The sequence below is a fragment of the Mustela putorius genome, unplaced genomic scaffold (genome assembly GCF_011764305.1).
Source record: "Mustela putorius furo isolate JIRA1106 unplaced genomic scaffold, ASM1176430v1.1 tig00003869_pilon_pilon_pilon, whole genome shotgun sequence".
Lineage (NCBI taxonomy): Eukaryota > Metazoa > Chordata > Mammalia > Carnivora > Mustelidae > Mustela > Mustela putorius.
In genome coordinates this window covers 36,349,487-36,365,381 of record NW_025422021.1, presented here as the reverse complement: position 1 = coordinate 36,365,381, position 15,895 = coordinate 36,349,487, and the positions used below count along the sequence as shown (strand labels likewise).

At 42.6% G+C, this 15,895-nt stretch overlaps 1 protein-coding gene across 1 annotated transcript in view; it reads left to right on the top strand.

Moving 5' to 3' along the window:
- Positions 1-13,089, top strand: part of TRPM8 (transient receptor potential cation channel subfamily M member 8) — a 77,568-nt gene extending 64,479 nt beyond the window's left edge. The window contains exons 22-25 of the mRNA XM_004777548.2: positions 1,636-1,735; positions 2,796-2,829; positions 7,512-7,604; positions 10,397-13,089. Coding sequence (XP_004777605.1) covers positions 1,636-1,735; positions 2,796-2,829; positions 7,512-7,562 — 185 coding nt within the window. The 3' untranslated portion in view covers positions 7,563-7,604; positions 10,397-13,089. The remainder of the gene's footprint in view (positions 1-1,635; positions 1,736-2,795; positions 2,830-7,511; positions 7,605-10,396) is intronic.
- Positions 13,090-15,895: the final 2,806 nt, after the last annotated feature.

Below are 15,895 nucleotides of genomic sequence, written 5' to 3'. Positions count from 1 at the left end.
GAGCTGAAGGCAGTGGCTTAACCGACTGCACCACCCAGGTGTCCATATATGACAGTTCTAAACTGTAGAGTATCCCAGACTATGGCTGCGCCATATTTAATGTAACCAATTCCTTGCTGTTAAACATGTAGACTGTTTCCATTCTTTCAGTATCACACAGTGCGATGATAAACAGATGCCTTCATTTTTTAGCACATCTGAACTTTTTCCTTGGAGTTATTCATAGGAGAGAAATTTCTAGATAAATGCATGTACAGGTTTAATTCTTTTGATATTGTTGGCCACCTTCCTCTTCCACCTTTTCATCCATCATACCCGAAGGCTGTGACAAATTTACAGATATTTCCCACTGAAACCTGTTGATCCACATCTTTGCCCACATAGGCTACAGTTATTACTATAGACTCATAGACTCTGCTAATTTTCCACTTTGGTTGGTGAAAATGCAACGTCATCATCCCAACAGCATTGTTTTGACTGCTAGAGAAGTTGGCCATCTTTTCTTTCTTTCTTTTTTTTTTTTTTTTTTTTTTTTGTCATTAATCACTGTTGCTCTCTAGTTCTGTGCTCAGAGTGTGTTGATCCTTTCTGTGTTGATTTTCAGGTACTCCTATTGGGCTTCTGCAGACATTTTCATTTGAGGAAAAGACATTGGAAATCACTTGGCTAAGAAAAATACCATTAAAAGAAATTCAGTTAGGGATTACTTTCTATAAATCTGTATTTGCTATGTAGGATTTGCTTCAATCCTGTCACTTGCCTTATTGGCTAGGTCTTTAATTTCCAATTAATTCTTTTTCAATCCAGGCAGAACTTATAATTTAAAGGCAATTTAAAAACAAAACTCAATAGACTTTTTTTCCAAGTGGACACCTACATGAACATATGTTCTTTTCTTTCCCCCATGAATTCATACAGCGAATGGCCGCCCAGTACACCACTATCTGAAACATAGGCGCCATGTTGATCTGTTATTTTGTTTGCTTGCCTTCCGAAGGGCCCAAGTATTGTAAGAAACTGAACTGGGAGATCTTGCTGGAACATACCCCCAGGCCAATTTTATGGCAAACCATGTTGAAAGGAAAAGACTAGACGTAAGAGTTTTCCTTGAGGTCTACACCCAGACCGCATATTTCACAAGGGGAGGAACGATGTCCAAGGCTTATTTTCCTCTCCTCCGAAGTTCCTATTCTGGGTTTAGGCTTAGAGCAGCAATCCATCAGTAATTCTCTGAGTGGTTGATTTAGCATTTTTACGTCATCCAAATGAAAGAGGAGCACATATAAAATGTGAGGACAAAATTTATTACTGAAATGATTTTGCAAAGTCACAAAACACACAGGCAGGCTTTAGATTTATCTCTATTTAGAATAAAGATTGCATTCCTATTTCAGGCAGGCAGCTCCCATTCCTCATTGTTACTAAGAAATTCATTAACATTCCATCGCTCTGCTGCTGCCACTGGTAAGTCACATTACTTAGATCAGCCTGTGCGGGGACAAATCTAATTCTTCTGGCTCCAGGGTATCTATCACCAAATGACTAGCAGGTGTTGATTTAAGAGGTAAGGGGCAAATGAGACAATTTGAATGTGTGTGTGTGTGTTTTTTTTTTTTTTTGGTCTCATTATTCAAGGTTTCAGAAATGAAGACAACGAGACTCTGGCGTGGGAGAGTGTCATGAAAGAAAATTACCTCGTCAAGATCAACACGAAAGCCAATGATGCCTCGGAGGAGTATGTCAGTAGTTCATTTCTGCTTTGCTAGGCTCCCCTTGTACACACAAGGCGGCAGAACATAAGTAGCTTATTTGTGTAAACTCTGTAAAGAGAATTTATAGCAGAAAGAAATAGCACCAAAAAGATATTACCTAGTCAATTGAAAATAACAAGCCCCTATGTGTGTGCCAGGCTTTCAAGAAGGGCAGAACCTCCCACCTACCATCCTGAATGTCCTCCAGGTCCTGGGGGGAAGAAAGAGGTATTTGGGGACTGCAGGGCAGGGCACGGGAACCAGGTAACAAGAGCGCGGCTCCCTCTGCCATGGCTGTGGCGGTGGATTCTGGGGAGACCTCTGATCATGGACAATTGGCATAATCTTGGCGGTGCCACACATGTGTCTCTGTGATGAAGAAATAGAATCGAAAAGCATTTGGTAGATTAGTTAGAGACTATCCTTGAGAATTCCTCACCATTATTTATGAATTATATGGAGTTGTCATAAATGTCCCATGGAACTAGAAAAGTCACAGCTAAATCCATAGATGGTCCCCAAGTAGTGTGTCATGTATGGCCTTTAGGCATGTGCCCTTCTTATTATGCACGTTAACATGGTTAACGGTCCGATGTAACTCTAATTGAGAGCTCCACAGTACCTTAAAATTTACTCTATCTAAGAGTAAATGTAAGCACACTCAACCCCTGTGCTACGTTCAACACAGCTAATGGGACATGGCCATGAGGTGCCATGAGGTACATGGCATGCTCTTTCTCTTTGAGTTACAAGGTAGACTCCCTAAGCTTTCTCCATTCATTTCATCCATAGATGCTGAGATCTTGATTTTGGAAAGGAGGGAGGGACCTTACCGCTCTCTCAGCAGAGGTAGCATGCACTTGCTATACTGCTAACTGGGGTAAGAGTGGGATCCCACTTCATTTGGGAAGCAGCTGACATGAATTTAGTTGAAAATGAAATTAATCTGTGTTTTGTTCTTTGAAAGACTGAAAAATTGAGTGTAATAACCGTTTCCTCCCCCTTTCCCTTCTCTCTCTCTCTCTCTCTTAAACATCTTTGAAGAATGAGGCATCGCTTTAGACAGCTGGATACAAAGGTATAGTCCTGATAATAGTTTTGGAAACAACTTTTTTTTTTTTAAAGTCTGTGTTATTTGGGGGTACCTGGGTCGCTCAGCTGGTTAAGTGTCTGACCCTTGGTTTCAGCTCAGGTCATGATCTCAGGGCTGTGAGATCGAGCCCTGGGCTGGGCTCTGCACTCAGGGTGGAGCCAGCTTGAGATTCTCTCTCTCACTCTGCCCCTCCTCCTCCCCACCTCACCCTCCTGCTCACATGTACTTTCTCTCTCTCTCTCTCTCTCAAAAAAATAAAAAATCTAGGTTGTCTTTGAGCTTTCAGCTAGAGGCCAGTGGTTGCAGTCTGAAAACAAAAGAAGTTAATTATTTAAAAAAAAAAAAAGATAGAAATGACCCTGTTCCGTATTCATCTTTCTTCATTCACTGAGTGAGGTCTGGGTACTGCAACAGAGCTGCTTCTCAGATGTTCCCGGCCCCTCCGGGCAACAGGGCTGGAGTCCCATTCCCATGATCTCTAAACTCTTTGATGTCTCTGTCAGGCCCAGGACCCCGTCTTCTCTTTCTCTCAGCTGTAAAAGCAGGTGTAAGATGTTTGTAGTTACAGAAACACCTGCAAGGCTCAGAAGAGCGATTTGGGAGCCTAAGTGGCTCTGTGCTCATCTCGGATGCTGCTCTAATTTGCTAGCTACTTAATTTGAAGGGCACTGCAGATGCACAAATACACATGTGAACATTAGGGTTGGGAGAGTGTGCCCACATCCACCCGGAGTTGGGTGGCCAGAAGTGATGATTAGAAATTACAGTTGACTCATAATACTCATAAATACTGGATCCCTGTTGGGCTCTGTGGAGGAGATGATGCGTGGTATTTTATCATGGTATTTTGAGACGAGCATCCTGGATGATGATCGTCACATTCCCTCCCAGTGCTGTGCTGTTTGGGGCTGGACAGTACCCCACCAGGTAAGGCAGAATCTCAGGCACTCAGTGCCTTGCCCGGACCAGTAGGGTCTCAAGGAACATTTGCTGAGTGAAAAAATGACCCAAAAGATCCACATGGAGCTCTTATAGAAGGATTTATCCAGCTCAAAATTTCTTGGTTATTTTTGTGTTATTTACCACCGGCGTTCTTAAGAACCAAGGCTGCATTTTCATAGGCCTCGCCTCCTGAAGTCTGGTGCTGACAGGACAGTATGCCTTCCTGGTCCCCCCGGAGCAGCTCTTCTCTTCCTTCTGACTCATCCTCTCTTTTCCTTTCTCTGCAATGACCAGCTGTATACACTGGTCAACTACTCAGGATGGTGGTGTATTTTGTGCAAATGCTTTGCTGCATAACGAACAATCCCTTATAGTTCAGTGGCGTCAACCCACCATTTTATTTTGTTCTAGCTTTTTTTTTTTTTTTCCAGTAGGTCGGGGGTTTGGGAAGAGCACATCTGGGAAGTTCTGCATCACGTGTACTCAATTGGGTTTCTTGGGCTGGATACAGTGGGTGGTGAGGCCAGGATCTGGCATCTCGGTGGCCTTCTCTTTTGCCCATGACTTCTGATCCTTGTGGCTTGGGCTTGTCATCGCTTGGCGGTCTTGAGGCAATCCCCCTTCTTCCAAGAGTGAGGAAGCAGACTGCTGTTACTTTTGAGGGCCTGGTGTGATGTCACTTCCACCAGAGTCTGTTCAGAGAAGCCACCGACCAGATTCAGTCACCCACCTCCTGAGGTAGGAGTGGCACTTGTGGACAGGCACGAAGGAACCATTAGCAGCCATCTTTGGGGACTCAGTATCACACAATAGCGGATCTTTTACAGCTTCTCTCATTCTGATGTGTTGTGGGTCATTCCCTGAGATGCTGGGAAGATTCCTATTTGATTGGAGTTGAATGCTGTACGTAAATGATTATGCTAGGATGTGTATCACGATTATAACCAATGGAGAGGAAAAAGAAAAGTGATAGGTATATTTAAAGATTATGGAAAATTTAGCGAATATTAGGAGAATATATGAAAGGAGCAATTGGAGATAGCATTCTCAGATTGAGTATTTATATTAGACACATATGGTATGTAATAAATAATATATATCCTTATATGATATATTCACTTTTCTACCTCATGTATTTATATTTAGGTCCATTGTCTGTTGCTTCTGTGGCGGGGACACGTAGCACATCATATTTACCGAGCACCCGCGATGTGCCAGGCATGGGGCTAAGAGCCTTCGAAGCAGATGTGGCCCCCCAGTGTCATGAATGGAACCTTTGTGAAGTGGCGTGGTTATAGGACCTGAATTGTGCAGGATTTGGTGGCAACAATGATTATCTTTTTTTTTTTTTAATATTTTATTTATTTATTTGTCAGAGAGAGAGAGAGAGAAAGAGAGCATGCCAGCACAGGCAGATAGAGTGGTAGGCAGAGGCAGAAGGAGAAGCAGGCTCCCTGCCGAGCAAGGAGCCTGATGTGGGACTCGATCCCAGGATGCTATCATGACCTGAGCCGAAGGCAGCTGCTTAACCAACTGAGCCACCCAGGCGTCCTGGCAACAGTGATTTTCAATGCAGGATCTGGCACGCACTCCACAGATCACCTGTGTCTGTGTCAGAAGGGAGCAGGGTCAATAGCTGGAAAGACCCGAGTCCAGAGAAGCAGGGAGCATTCCAGGCAGCAAACGAGGGGCAGCGTGAACTGGGGAAGCTCTGAGTGGGAGGGAAGTGGGGGTGGCTGGGCCGTCCTGTGATGGAACTTGCTTCTGTCCAGTTGGATTTTATACCGTGTGAGAGAAGCTTCTGCAGAGTTTTAGCTGGAGAGGGCACATCTGGTGTACTTTTTCAAAGACCCTCTGAGCCACTGGGGTGGCCACACAAGAGCAGCTTAAACAGTCTGGTTTGAGAATAGAGGCACCCCAGACTTGTTTAGGTGTGTGTGCAGAAAGCAGGCTATTTTTGGTTATTGTGTTGTTTTCACTCATGGTCTCTGTTGGGGTAGCTTTGGAGGGAGAGAGGGGCAGGGCTGGAGCCTCTCTGGGTCGTGGGTCAGAGGTCATCAGTGAATCAGGGCATTGGAACCAGGAGCCGTGCCGTTTACAGACTGAGACCTCCTGACCACTGAGGATCTGGCGGTGACAGCCTCAGTGGGGATAGTGGGCCAGAGCTGTGGGGGCTGTGGGAGGTGGGGGCTGGGAAAGTCACTTGTCATGGTTGAAGCTGTCCACACACAGGCCAGGAGTTCCCAGGGTCCTCAGAGAAGAGCTTGCAGGTTCTGTCTCTTTTGCATGCCCTTCGATGTGGAGCTCAGCCCCTTTGCTGGTTTCTACTGGAAGGAAGCCCATTGGCGCCATGCATTTTGTAGGTTTGGGAAGAATCTGGGAGGGTCCCAGGGAGGCCTCAGACTGTGCACGGTCTCACTCCCTGTCTCCCTGCTTCTCATTCTGCTCCCCTGTCCCCTCTCCTCTTTATTCCCTCCTGGATCCTGTACCCTCCCCACCCTACTGAGCAACAAAAAATGTCTCTCCTTTGCATCCACAGAGAACTTAAGGGAGGGATCATCACCTGTTCCTTGAGCAAGTTCTCAGAATCTTACATCTGCTTTTAGCAGCTTATTGAAGTCATTCTACTCTCAACAAATATAGGGCTCTCACTAAGCCCCTTCAACAAATAAAAAATTTCTCCATTCATTATACCCTAAAACAAAGTCATTCACAATTGACCCTAGGTCTGTAAGTAGTGATCTTACTAGACCTTCTTTATTTTAGGCAGCTATTAGTCTTTATGGACTCGTTTCATTCTCAGAAAAAAAAAAAGTTAAATGAAGAGATTATTACTGGAAATAAGCCCAAGATAAAAACATATTTTTTTCCCTTGAGTGAGAAACATACCAAGTTAGAAACCAACTGTATTGAAATTGCACTATGTCCATGAACTTTTATCAAATATACTGATAAGGTGTGTAATTTAGAATGAGCTTCATTCATCTTGTGTCATAAGTTGTGAAAGATGCACATATCAAAAATAATTTTATTATGTATTTTACTTAAATTGTTTTGCTATGTATACATTTTTTGTGGGAGTAGACACTTCAGTTACAAATATTTGATTTATTAGTATTTTATCATATTATTATTATTTTTAAATATTTTAATTATTTTAGAGAGAGAAAACAAGAACGTGGACATGAGTGAGAGGAAAGGCAGAGGGAGAAGATTCCCCATGGAGCAGGGAGATGGAGGTGGGGCTTGACCCCAGGGCCTTGGGATCATGACCTGAGCCAAAGGCAGACACTTAACCAACTGAGGCAACCAGGTGCCCCTATATCATATTTTCATTAGTATTATACTTCTACTGAAGTGAAACATTGTTGATATCTTATAATTTTATTAGCATTAACTACATATGCCATGATTATTTCTGCATATTATTTCTCTGTGTGGTTAAAACCTGTCATTTCTATCTGAGAACCATTGTTGATTTTCCTTTGAGAAAAGCTCCCACTCCTTGGTGTTGATGAGTATTTGCTAGTGCCATGATTTCGGAAAGTAAGCAGGGGGCAGGGTCCATATCGCCTGCCACCCATTCTGCTCTGTTCCAGGATACGCCATACTTGCTACTTAGTATCTACATCTGTTTCAAGGAAAAGCCATAGAGTAATCATTTAAATCATGGACAGATGGAAAATGTATCTTAAGACCCGTTCTATGTTTTCTCCCTTTCCAAGATTAATGATCTCAAGGGTCTTCTGAAAGAGATTGCTAATAAAATCAAATAGAAATTCATGGACTGTAATGGAGAAAAATCCGATTATAGCAAGGTAAGTCATGTTAATGGACTACATTTTTGCTCTGAAAATTTACATATTTCAATACTAATTTAAAATCATGATATTTTTTCTTAGTTATTTTATTTTCCATTATTATCAGATTTGAAGATAATGCATTGTTTAAAAAATTCAAACAATATACGGACATAGGAAGGAACAAGTAGAAGCCTCTCTTCACATTCCTTTCCCACAAATTTTGCTCCCCAAGGGAGGTTAGCACGGCCAGCAATAAAGTACATGTATCCTTTTGAATCTTTCCAAGGCACTCACAAACTATATAGCTATTTGGCATTAATGGAATCAGGTCACACTGCTCAAAGACTTGATATTTTTTTAATTCTCTTTCATGGGCATTTTTATGGATCAGTGCCTAAAACATGTTCCTTATTCTCATGATACACTATACACTATGCAACTTTATTGCTGTGGGACAGAAAATGTATGTCGATCGTCTTTTTCCACTAAACATATTTTAGTCACACATTCAAGGCTTTTCAGCAGTAGCTCATTTGTACGGTAGAAATATAATTCAGTTAACTGGCAGTTGAACCCAAGATTTGGCTCCGTGATCTTACCATTTGCTTTAATTATGTTTGTATATTACCCGTCCAAGTTATAAACATAATAAATGTTAAAATGTGAACATGTAGTTTGAAGGAAAAACAGCAATGGGGATTCCATTTGATGAAAATTTATTAAGAGAGTAAATTGCAAGGAACAGAAATACAATTAAGACTCTCCCTCCTCCTTCCCTTCCTTCCTCCCTTCTCTCCTACTTTCCTTTCTTTTCTTTAAGATTTTATTTATTTATTTAAGAGACAGAGATCACAAGTAGGCAGAGAAGCAGGCAGAGAGAGAAGAGGAAGCAGCCGAGCAGAGAGCCCAATACAGGGCTCGATCCCAGGACCCTGGGATCATCACCTGAGCTGAAGGCAGCAGCTTTAACCCACTGAGCCACCCAGGCGCCCCCTACCTTCCTTTCTTCCTTCCTTATTTCCCTCCTTCCATCTTTCCCTTTGCTTCCCTTTCCTTAATCTTTATGAGTGCCCACTAACTTCCCAAAGAAGTCCTGTGTCAGGACCTAGGCTGAGGCTCCGACACCGAACATGGGCTAAGCCCTAAACACTTACCCTGCAGAATTTCTCTTCACAGATTGATTGTGTCACGGAGGGGATTGTGTTGCATTAGGTTCCTTTCAGTATTTCTGGTCACTCCAACACTTCCTTGCGTCCTGACAATTATGGATCATAGATATGGGGGACTTTGTTAGAGCAAGACAGATCCATGCTTTATATAATCTGGAAGGCAGGCATGAACTCCTAGATGTGCTCAAGACAACAAGTCTTACATATTTAGGAGGAATGTATTTCAACTCTCGCATAATGAAAACAATAGTATTGTTTTGGTGAAAAATAAACTGTAGTTTGGGTTTGAAACACTTGTCATTTTGTTTAATTTGTGAGCTGAAATACATTTAAAAAAACCAGAAAGAGATAACAAAAATTAAACATGATTTTTTAAAAACTGTGGTAGAAAAGGTCAGAAAAGATCCCAAATGAGATGCCCATCCACCTCTCAGCTCCAGTATCCTCAATCTTGTTCCTCTTCAGATGTGTTTACTGTGAGTAAAATGAGCAAGTGCACTGGCTTCTTATTGACTTGCCTTTTGTGAAAACTTAATTTTTTTTATTAATATAAGGAGAGTTGATGAATTGGTGAATGAAAGTGAATTGGGAAAAAGACATTCCTTCATTTCTGTGCAGGCCACCCATGAAAGAATGAGGATGAGAAAACAGATAGCCTATAAATTCATAACTGTTGATATCTTTAGAAACAATGAATTTTGAATGTCCAGGTTTTTTGTATATATTTTTTTCTTCTCCATATAAGACCCATTTTCTTTTTCTTTCTTTCTTTTTTTCATGTTGTTTGGCCTATCCTTTAGAAGTTCACGGAAAATGTAATTTTACAGGCAACCATTTACATGTTGCTAAAATATTGTTCAGATATGTCTGTCTCTAGAGGGGTGAAGGTGATCTTTTGGGGGGGGTAAGGGCAAGGAAGGAGCACACCAACTGTAGATGGGAGTGACCTGGTGTTGGTAGGGGTAGGTCCTTACCAATTTGCCCATCTGGCCTCTCCATCCTTAAATCAGCCTTTGATCCAATAACTTGGGATAAAATAAACAGTTGTGTATGTATTTCCCTTTCTCCCACACAAGGTTGAAAGGAATTAAGAACTGAGGACAGAACAAAGCCACTTGTTTTTCTCATAGCTTTATACTTAGAGTGGACTTAAGGACCTGAGGGCCATGGGGGAAAGACAGTCACTGGAAATGTGTTGATCCCTACATAATAATCCACTGATTCTTGCATTTGCCACCCCGAAACTCTAGTTCAGGGAAAGAATTGGAAATTCTTTTGGATGTCATAATAAAACTTCATTTCAACAAAAGCAGTTCTTAGCTTTATTTTCAACTTACCCTTTCACTGATGGAAAACCACTCTGCAAATCAAGCACTGGGAAACTTTCTGAGTCTTCGCCTAGCCTGGCTGGTCTCTTACCTGTGGTCATTGTGTTCTCATGGCAAGCTGGTCAGAACTCACATCTTTAAGAGAAAACATGGTCTCATAGCCACTCCAATACCAAAAGAAAATCAATTTTTTAGAAATGCATTTGGACTCATGACCCGTATATTACCAATATATTTAGAAGCAGATCATCTCCTGAGCACGGACATGGGGAGTCCATTCTTAAGACAGTGTTCTTTCTCTGTTTCACAGGTGACATCAGAAGTCTAGGTGGGAACAAGTCAAGGAAGGCTGAGGAAGAGCTTTGTTACTGACCACTCAGTGAGAACTATTCAGGCCCTGGGTGTGCCCAGCAGATGGTTTTCATCGCCACAGTGTGCTCAAATCTGAGAAACAGACATGTGATTGGTTTCACACGAGAAGATGGATGTGAAGGAAGAGCTTTTCCTGAGGGCTGCCCTGTTACTTCCTGAGTCTCGATCACTCGTACTCACTGTGGATCATTATAGAGTGTGTTCCTGCACTCCCCTTCTTTCTTCACTTCTCCCACTTCTGACCCATGCGTATTACATCTCTCCTGGGAGTAAGAACCGGGTCAGGCCTCTCCTCCCATGCCACTGTTGTTTAGCGCAATCACTTCTCTGCTCCTTCCCTTTGTGGAATATGTGACTAGTTAGTTTAAAGTCTGCCCAGTCAGGGCTGATTCTGAACCACGGTGGAGCAAGAGGGCCCTGCTCTTCTCAGGAAAGACTATTCTCACTTCTCATTATGCTTTTTATTTATCAGTGGAGGTGACACACCCGCATCCTGTCTTCTCCCACTTCGCCAGGAGCTCTTAAAGATGTGAAGATGAAGAATCACTCTGAAATGGGACCTTGGGAGGCACCCCTGATTTTGTATTCAGGGGGTGCTCCTTTCTTCTCTTACTCATTCTTTTCTCAGTAAAAATAACCCATGGATATTATAGAAAATTCAGACTACATGGAAAAGTAGAAGGAGTATAAATAGTCCCACTAGTGGTTAAAGATAATCACTGCTAACATTTTAGGGTGTGTTTCCAAATCTATTTTTTTCTATGCATATTTTATTTCTCCTATAAGATTTTACATGATGTCATCAGACTACATATACAATTTTGTATAAGCCTTTTCACTTAGTATTTTATCAAGGATGTTTTTGTTATATTCATGGTCTTCTTAAACATTATATTAATGATTCAACCTCCAGTGATTTCCGTAGTGCAGGTCATTGAAGGCTGTTTCCAGTAGGTTGGGGGGATGAGCTTCTTGGTGCATGCATCTTTTTCTGCATTTGGGAAATTTTTCCATAGCTAGACTCCTGGGAGTAGATATTGATTATCAAATCATTTACAAGGCTTTTTCATAAATGTATAGCAAATAGGAATTATTAACTTAAGTCTAAGATAAGAGGCTCTTGAACTTAGAACTCTTAACATAAGGTATTATATTTAATCCTTCGCCTAGGCAGAAATCAACATGCTTACTTAAATATTTTTGTGAGATGCGTGAACTTAGAACTCTTAACATAAGGTATTATATTTAATCCTTAGTTTAGGCAGAAACCGACACGCTTACTTAAATATTTTTGGAAATTGGAGGTATTGGTTTAGAATTGGGGAGATCATCTAGCTGAACACTTCTAGTCTCAGCTTTCTCTGGAAGGGGAGGTAGCTTTGCCTAAAAGATGTGCTAGAAGAACATAAGGCACTTTAAATGTCCATAATTAGTTTTTCCAGCTTTGACTAGACTATAAACTCAGTGGCTGAAGAAGGAAATCTTGGAAGGAAGCTATTAAAAGATCATCTAATTAAAAAAACTACAAAAGCATGAACCAAAAAAAGTGTTTTATCATTTTGTCTGGGCTTTAGTTAAAATGATTACTCACAACATTCATAATGTTGGCAGGGAATGAATTCATGGGAATGAATGTCTTTTTTACTTAAACCTTATTAATGGCTTAAAGGGGAATCCTCTTCAATAGGGTTGAGGAGCTCGTGGTTTCAGATGCTGAAAGTAGATGGAATAAAATTTGTATGACAGAAATTGCCAATGAGTGGAATTTTCAAAACTTCTCTGTTTGTGGGAGAATGTTCCTTTTGTTTCAACTAGAGTATCTGCCTTTTCTAAAGCCTCCAAGAAGAGTCCTAGGTTCTCTCCGTACTGCCTGGGAAAAAGAAAGTGTGTGGCAGTGTATGTGTAAGGAGTCTCAGCCTCTTACTCTCATTCAAATAGTGAATTTGAATAAAGTCAGTAAATAAAACTATTTTCAGTTTGTCTCATAAGACAAAATTTAGCATTAACTATTGGCCGATCCCCCTCAACCTGTTCGTCCATACACTCCTATCTCCATTTGTCCGTGTTTTTGTTAGTTTAAGAAAAAGACCCACACACACCTTAGTAACAGCAGCACAAGAAGTTCTCCTGTTGACGATAGTGATGGAGAAACTGGCCCATACTCAGAATTCACTGGTCCTAGAGAAGAAAGTGTTTTCAAGAAAGTGAAGTGTTTTCAACTCAGCTTGTCTGGTAGATGTTTTTGCATGGCCACGCTCCATGATATTTACATATGCCAAGTCATTATTTTTAAGTGTAGCTCACAGAAGGAGCACAGGTGTGGATCGGTACCTCTAACCAAAGCTGCTATATCTTGTGTGTGGTGCTCACTGTGTCCTTTGCTATTACATAGGTAATCTGCAGCTTGGTTTAAATGAGTGTGTCAATGAATTAGATGACAAGGAAGAACGGTCCGGTGTTGCTTCCGTCATTTTATTGACAGTGGACATAAAATAAAATTCTTTTTTTCTTCTTCTTGAGAAAGCAGTAAGGATTTTAATTCTCAACGCAAATGAGAGATACAAGTACAACAGAAGACACAAACTAATTAATTTCCTGATCATTTTAGATGCCAGGACCTCTCTATGGAAAGGTCAGCTCAGTTTCTTATGTAGACACGATACTATTTTGAGAAAGTGTTTAAGACAATGACCAAATATGTACATGGTGAGAGAAGAAATAGAAAGGTGGCTTCCCTCATTCTCTTCCTCAATAAGTTACATATTTATAAAAACAGGTGGCTCTTAGGGACGCCTGGGTGGCTCAGCCAGTGAAGCATCTCCTTTTGGCCCAAGTCATGATCCAGGGGTCCTGGGATTGCATCCCGCATCAGGCTCCCTGCTGTGCAGGGAGTCTGCTTCTCCCTCTTCCCCTCCCCCCAGCTCATGGTCTCTCTCTTTCTTTCACTCATTGTCTCTCTTTCTCAAATAAATAAATAAAATCTTTAAAAAATATATGTGGTTCTTTCTGGGGTCTTTTAAATAGTTTTACACAGAAAAACTTAAAATTCTAACACCTCTCAGAAAAAAAAAAAAAAAAAGCTTTGTGCCTGTCCTGAACAAGAAAATCGAAATAGGGTGACACTAGTTTCACGACTGCACTTTACATGTAGGTGCCACCTTCTTTACTTTAAAAAGGTTTACCATCCATATATCTGTACCAAAACAATAGACTGAAGTTCCCCCCCTTAGGAAGTTTTCAACCAAAGTGGAGTTAGGTTGATCTCACTTGAAAAGTGCAAAAAGGAATATGCAAGACCAGTGTCTGTTGTGTGACTCCAAGAGGTGCTCTGGTAAGAAGTGGTTGCAGGAAGAAGTGGTGTGTCGGGGCCACTACAGTGGGTAGACACACTGTCCCTGCCCAGTTTGGCTGGGAGCTGTACCCAGGTCTCAAACAGATGTCAGGTCCCTCAGCTGGCAAGGCTGGGGCACACGGGAGAGCACCATCAACCGGATCAGAGTCTCAACTAGCCCCTGCGTGCCTCTCTTCCATGACTTGTCCACACTCTCACTGATCGTGGTCCAGAAACCGAGAAGCCCCAGTTCTGAAACAACACAAACATTAGCTACCCAGTAAGCAATGGGCAAAGTTCTTGTCTATGGTAAACAATACAAAAATGGGCAGTGAGGCCCCGCTACTTCACTGCTGGGGTTCCTTAGGTTCACTGTTAATGAACAAGTACAAAATGGCTTCTTCCACATAAGGACAAACTTTGCACTAACATCTCTCCAAAACCAATTAGGTCTCCAGCTCTGGCCTTGGTTTAAGAGGTCTAAAAAAATAAACAAGTAACAGCCCTTCCCACGTTAGGGCCAAGACAAAGTGAGAGTTGGGCCCAAGATACCCTCCATGCAGGGTCCCTGGGTTACACACAGCTCTAGAAGCCAAGGGTTGTAAGCACATTCAAGTCATGGGCTTTGAGACTATATGACCGTGGTGGTTGCTTTTTCCCTTCTGTCACTGGTATGTCCATCATGGGCGGCTTGATGACTGCTGGATCCTTGGCCGTTCAGGAGGCCTGGACTGGTTCTGTTGGAGAAGGCTTCAAATTCCTTAGTTTAGTCAGATTTGTTTCTATAGGAATTTTGTCCCCAGGGTTACATGAGCTGACTTCTCTAAACAAAAATCCCCCATATGTCATCACCCCTCAGACATGCTTAGCTGTTTCTGAGGTTAGAGAGATCTCCTGTGAGCTCACAAGAGGGTCAAGATCTGTCTTGGGGCCAACATGGATGTCCATTGTCCACAACCCCACGTGATCATGGAGTCTCAGGCCCAGCCTGGAGCATGGTTTCCTTGCTGAAGGTAGGGTCCTCTTGCTCCAAAGCAGCCACATTTGTTCCAGAGAGAATTGAGGGAGTTATCCCTTCAATCTGTCTCAGCTTCTTCTGGGTCTAGTGGAGACTGAGCTGCAGGTCGCCATGGAGACAGCCTCTGCCCACAGCCTCTGTCTCAAAAATAAAAGTCTCAGAAGTCGGGCCCTCAGCCGAGCTGGGGCTGGTATCAGAGATGAACATCCCACTGGCCTCCCCGCCCACCCCTCCCGCCCTACACTTTTATTCTCCTGAAGATGGAAATCTTTAGGAGAAAGGAACCTTTGGTGGTTGATCAGACCAGAGAGCCCCAAAGCACCAGCTTAATCATGAACATCTGTGGTTCAGAAATAAGCCCTCTGCTCTGATCAACACATTTATAGCATGGAGTTTTAAAAATCAGTTTCTTCCCCCTACAGAAGTCTTGTTTGACAAGGAGAAATCTCCCTCATCCCTGTCTATGTACAATGTGCGGTCATTAACTGTTCACTGTGAGCACCTTCTGGGTAATAAGGATGGTTCAGAATAAACAGAAGCATTTGAAAGCCCCTGACCCCCCACCCCGTTCTACCATCTCCCAGAGGAGAGGGCACTGATTGAAGAAGCAGAAGTAACACCGCACGGCAGTATGCCCAGTGAGGGAAGGTGCAAGGGCACTGGGGTGCAGACTAAGAAGGGTCATGAGAAGGCTCTGAGAAGCACATGCTTGGTCACTTAATGGAGGAAACTGGCTTCCCCCCAATTCTTCTCATGGAGATCACTCCTACCCTTATTTGCACAAACACTGGAGAAGCTCCTGGGGGGGTAGACGGTGAAACCCAAGTGGCTGAAGATGGCTGCTAGCCGCTGTGCACAGGCAGTGGAGAGACATATGAAGTTGCTGAGGGGAATCGAGGAGGACCCACCAAGAAGGGGACACAGGAGAAAGGGTGGCTTAGCAGGAGTACGTTAAGGGAGAAAGCCAGGGACAGTGTCTGGGGCCACCTCCCTGCCACAGGGCAGATCGTCGGTAAAAGAACATACAGATCACAAAGCCATCATGGCAACAGATCGCATGTAATGTGGGCCATGGGCCACATCATACC